Source organism: Nestor notabilis, unplaced genomic scaffold, assembly GCF_000696875.1.
Source record: "Nestor notabilis isolate BGI_N333 unplaced genomic scaffold, ASM69687v1 scaffold24442, whole genome shotgun sequence".
Lineage (NCBI taxonomy): Eukaryota > Metazoa > Chordata > Aves > Psittaciformes > Psittacidae > Nestor > Nestor notabilis.
The window spans coordinates 6,071-8,325 of record NW_009919139.1 but is presented as its reverse complement, the minus strand read 5'-3'; the positions used below and the strand labels follow the sequence as shown (position 1 = coordinate 8,325).

At 55.7% G+C, this 2,255-nt stretch overlaps 1 protein-coding gene across 1 annotated transcript; it reads right to left on the bottom strand.

Annotated features, from left to right (window-relative positions):
• Positions 1-5: 5 nt before the first annotated feature.
• Positions 6-1,946, bottom strand: TMEM51 (transmembrane protein 51; the record flags this gene model as incomplete). The annotated part of the gene is made up of 2 exons (XM_010010105.1): positions 1,606-1,946; positions 6-201 (listed from the first exon to the last, which is right to left on the bottom strand). Coding segments are annotated over exons 1-2 (537 nt in total), but the record flags the coding sequence as incomplete, so codon positions are not given.
• Positions 1,947-2,255: the final 309 nt, after the last annotated feature.

The following is a 2,255-nucleotide window of genomic DNA, read 5'->3' as shown; positions in this document are numbered from 1 at the left end:
CGCTCCGTGCCCGGCTCCGTGCCCGCGGCGCTGGGTGCCGGGGTGCTGTCATCCAGCCCCGTCAGTGACTCGTAGGAGGGAAGGGAGACGCTGATCCTGGTGCTCCTGTCCAAGTCTCTAGGCTCAGAGTAGCCCGTGTTCATCACCTCCTCGTAGCTGGGGACGTAGTACTGGGAAGATGTGTCGTCGTCCTCTTCTTGGCTAGAAGGGAAGAAATGAGGCTGTCAGTAGCACCTCAGCTTTGCTGTGGGGAGGGGTTGGAGAGGAGAGGATAAAACCACCCCCTCTGCAAACCCTCAACAAATTGTTTTCCCTTCTATGTTATATAGAATCACAGACTGGTTTGGGTTGGAAGGGACCTTAAAGCTCATCCAGTTCCAGCCCTCGCAGCATCAACATGGCCTCCTCTGGCCAAGTTCCTTTTTGTCTGACAGATCACAACCCACCTATACTGGGACACGTTTTTATTTCCTGGTGACATACATCCATATTTGATCATCACTTTCTTTGCCCTCAAAACCTCTTTTTCTATTGCACAGCAGTGATTTCTTCCCCCAGTAGAACACTGATTTCTCTCTTCCCCTCTCAACTATCAGTCAAACTGCATTTGAAAGGGACATCACCCTCTGCCGCTCCAATGTCTTTTGAGGTGGATATCTCTTTTCTGCAAACAAATTCAGCTCTGCAAGACTTTAACCCCTATGCCAAAAGTACCTGCAGGTAGCCTGCACACATAGACATGTCTTTTGCAGCATGAAGTTACCCTTACAATCTACTAGGGAAACCCAGTATTCTGGGTGGATCTGCACACAGAGGAGTTCTCTGCAGTCACAGACGGCACCTCTCCCCCAGAGCACTCCCTGTGCAGCAGCCGGCAGAGCCATCATCTCCTGCCTCCTCACCCCCGTGTTGTCCCATTGGCCTCCTGCTTGGTCACAGCCTGCACCAGGGACTGTGCTGGTTTCCTGCATGGCTGAGATGGACAGGGGCTGCTTCTGCCCTGCTCCTGCCTTCTCAAGCCCTGTGTTTGCTCAGCCTGTGCCTGCTGCAGCAGCCTTTGCTTTACTCTACTGAGCAAACAGAAGAGCCCTGCAGACCTTCGCCAGGTCTAAACTCCATTCCCAGCTGCAGCCGAAAGGCTCCCTGGCACCTCTGGCTGCACCCAGCGAGACACAGCCCTTCCTCCATCCATCCCCTGCTCCTCTCCACCACCACCACTGGCCCAGCTTGCCTGGCTTGCAGCAGCAGGCTTCTCTCAGGCGTTAACCATTAACCACTGCCGGCAGCGTCGCCCCTCAGCACAATGCCTGTGCAGTGACAAAGGCAGGAGTGGCATGTCTCGGCACGGCTGGCTGGGCCACGGCTCCATCCAGACCCCAGCCTACACACAGACAATGCTCCCTTTTGCCTACAGCACCATGTATACAGCTGGAGTCATTCCATCCTCATCTCCACATGTTTGAACCCCAAACCATGGCATGTGCTCTCTCATTGCAGCCCTCTCAGCCTTATGCTCCTTGCTCTGGACTTCCTGGAGGAAGGATAGCAGCCCTTGGCTCCATTCCTACGCTCAATCCCACCCCCTCTCTCCCCCTGAAGGCTCACCTATCCTCCTGGTGCGAGGGCTCCACAGACACTTGGTGCTGCACATGAACGATGTCTTCGCTCTGCCTCTTCTTGTCCCGGATGTTGAGGCAGATGGAGAGCAGCAGCAGCAGCACACCCGCCCCTACCAACACGTACGCCACCGAGAAGGTCTTGCTCTTCAGAATGCCTCCGTTGCCACGGTCGGGCTTGCTGCTGTTCCCAGCATGGGTGGTGGGCTTGCTGTCAGGGCCAAAGCCAGGGACGAGGTTCCACACTGCCATGATGATGCCGAGGACGAGCATCCCCAGCCCTATTGCTGTCAGGGCGTAGTGCGAGCCGTTGGCACGAGACTGGGCCATTGCTCTCGCTGCTGGCTGGGTGTCCCCACCTTACAGCATGGCTCGGGTCCAGAAGGCTGCAGTCCTGCTAGCAGCGAGGTGGTTCCCTCCCCAGGCAGGTGGTGAGCTCTGGGAAGAGATGGGAAGCAATGGTTAGTGCACGGTGGAAGGCAAACACTACACAGCTACCATTCCAGTGGCTGCGATAACATCCCCATCCCCAGCTAATGCTGGGAATCTCATATCAGTGTGCCTGTGGGAAGCACATCAGGACATAGCAAGGCAGCAAGATCCTTTTGGATCATTCTCATCGTGATCCTTTGCTGCTTT